The sequence below is a fragment of the Uloborus diversus genome, chromosome 9, assembly GCF_026930045.1.
Source record: "Uloborus diversus isolate 005 chromosome 9, Udiv.v.3.1, whole genome shotgun sequence".
Taxonomy (NCBI): Eukaryota; Metazoa; Arthropoda; class Arachnida; order Araneae; family Uloboridae; genus Uloborus; species Uloborus diversus.
In genome coordinates, this window is record NC_072739.1 from 50,471,703 (window position 1) to 50,473,920 (window position 2,218).

Here is a 2,218-nt window from a genome sequence, read left to right on the forward strand (position 1 = left end):
AGATAAGAAATTCATTAAAAATTGGAGAAAGTGTTTAGATATTTTTTAAATTCCACTTAGATTTTTAAGTTATTTAATTTTGACAACATGTAGTTTAATAATATAAAACAATACTCAGACTTTTTTTAAACGTTAAATATTTTTTATATCACAGAAAGCGACTTCAGTTATGAAAATTTTTACTTGTACCATACAAGAACTTCGTCTAAAGATACGCGTACATTAAAAAAAATCAATAGCTTCCAAGATGGCGCTACAACCAACTTCGGTAGCAACTGTTACTAGTTATTTCGCCTAGTTTAGGTCTCATTTACCTGTTTCAACAGTACAACAAGAGCAAGCATTTTATTTATTTATTTATTTTTTTTTTTTTACAGATAATAGTATGTTCAACTTGTCGTCAGACTTGGAGCAACTGCGCGTATCAGAAAGGCTATCCGACTTCAAGCTAAAAGTTGGAGATAAAGAATTCCCAGTTCACAAGGCCATTCTGGCTGCACGATCTATAGTGTTTGCCGCCATGTTTGAAAGTAACATGACGGAAAATAGGCAGAATGAAGTCAAAGTTACAGACATCGAAGCTACCATCATCAGCGACCTCTTGCAGTACATGTACACCGGGCGCATTCCACCAATGTCTTGTGAAAAGGCTATTAGTCTGTATTCTGCGTCTGATAAATACAGTTTAGAAGAGCTAAAAGGAAAATGCGTGGAATTCATGATAGCGAACTTGTCGGTGAGCAATGTCTGTGTCGTTTCTACTTTGGCAGACTATCATATGGATGATAAACTAAAGGCTGCTATAAATGTTTTTATGCGTCAGCATGCGTCTGAAGTCGTTCAATCCAAACAGTGGAAGATGTTTGTAAGAAGTAAACCGCATTTGGCAACGGAGATTCTTGAATCAGTTGTAGTGGATGACTGTTGGGAAGCATTGTTGTAGTTGGAAACTCGGCTTACCAACCCACTTGCATTTTTAGAAAAATCTTAATAGAAATTTCTAAGGAGGTTTTGTCAAGCCACATTCTAATTCTTTGAAGAAAAAAGGAACTTTGTGAAATTTTAATAGAGAGGAAGTGGGTAGAATGTCATACCATTCATATTTTCGAAACTAGCTTGTCTTGTTTTTTATTAAAGATCGCCGAAAAATAATCAAAAAATATTGTAATGAATAGAAAAAGCTATTTAGTTTATTTTAGAATAAAAATATATATTTTAGAAAAGAAGGAAATTCGGCTTTCCAGCCTCTTTTGACTTAAATGCATTTGGGACAGTCAAATCCCTTCGAAGAACAGGTTTACATTAGCTATTACGGAATACCTAGTATTCCATAATACTCGAAAAACCATTGTTTGAAATTAGACTTCAAAATGATGGACAATACATTATCAGCTAAAAAATGACCTCAGTATAGCGAGCCAAGATCAAGTCGCCTGTTGACTAAAATGTTTGAAACACCTGCAAAATTTTTTGAAAATCATTAAACATTTTGCTTTATAGATAGGGCGAGATTTAGACATAAGGGGATTCGAAGTTATTTCTGGCGTGACCACTTTTGTAGTGCGGATTTTTATTATTATGTTTTTTGATTTTTTTTTTTTTTACTGGTAAAGAAGCCCATGTTTACTATTATTATTTTGAGGTTCCTGTTGATCTTTTTTTTTGAGGGGGAGGGGGGAATTGATCTTGAAACAAAGTGGTTATTAAGAGAGGGAAGGCGCCCAGGAGTTTATCCCTAGGAGAAATTTTAGAAAAATATATGTAAAATTCTGTTTTTTGAGACTAAAATATCAGGGAAATAGCTGCATCATTTTCGGGGGAAAAATATGGAAACAAAAGCTTTTTAAATGTTATACATTCATTCAAATTCAGATTAATCAAAATAAAAATCCTTATGGTTTGACAAATTGCTGACATTAATCAACGGATAAGAAGAGGAAGGAAGAAGAAAAGATAAACGCATCGTTACTCGCTCACATTGACTTTCGATATCGTTAGTTTTTGATAATCTCCCAAACCTACCGACAAACGCAGCATTGAATTGACTGTAAAATGAACAATAGTAAGAAACACGTTAACTGCTTTGAAAGAATTGGTGTAGAGATTTGGAAACTAAATAACGACAGTGGAGCATCCTGACCATTTGGACAAATATTTGTTTTATACACTTGATAAAAAAATAAAATTGAAACACTTTTCAGGGAATTGCAAAGACTTT

At 33.5% G+C, this 2,218-nt stretch overlaps 1 protein-coding gene across 1 annotated transcript; it reads left to right on the plus strand.

Annotated features, from left to right (window-relative positions):
* The first annotated feature begins 385 nt into the window (after positions 1-385).
* LOC129230204 (speckle-type POZ protein-like) lies at positions 386-943 on the plus strand. The gene has a single exon (XM_054864605.1). It carries the CDS (start codon positions 386-388, stop codon positions 941-943), a length of 558 nt encoding a protein of 185 aa, XP_054720580.1.
* The last annotated feature ends 1,275 nt before the right edge of the window (positions 944-2,218 follow it).

Bases quoted from the DNA above. Each gene is read 5' to 3' on its own strand.
- LOC129230204 (XM_054864605.1), top strand. From the start codon at position 386: ATGTTCAACTTGTCGTCAGACTTGGAGCAACTGCGCGTATCAGAAAGG.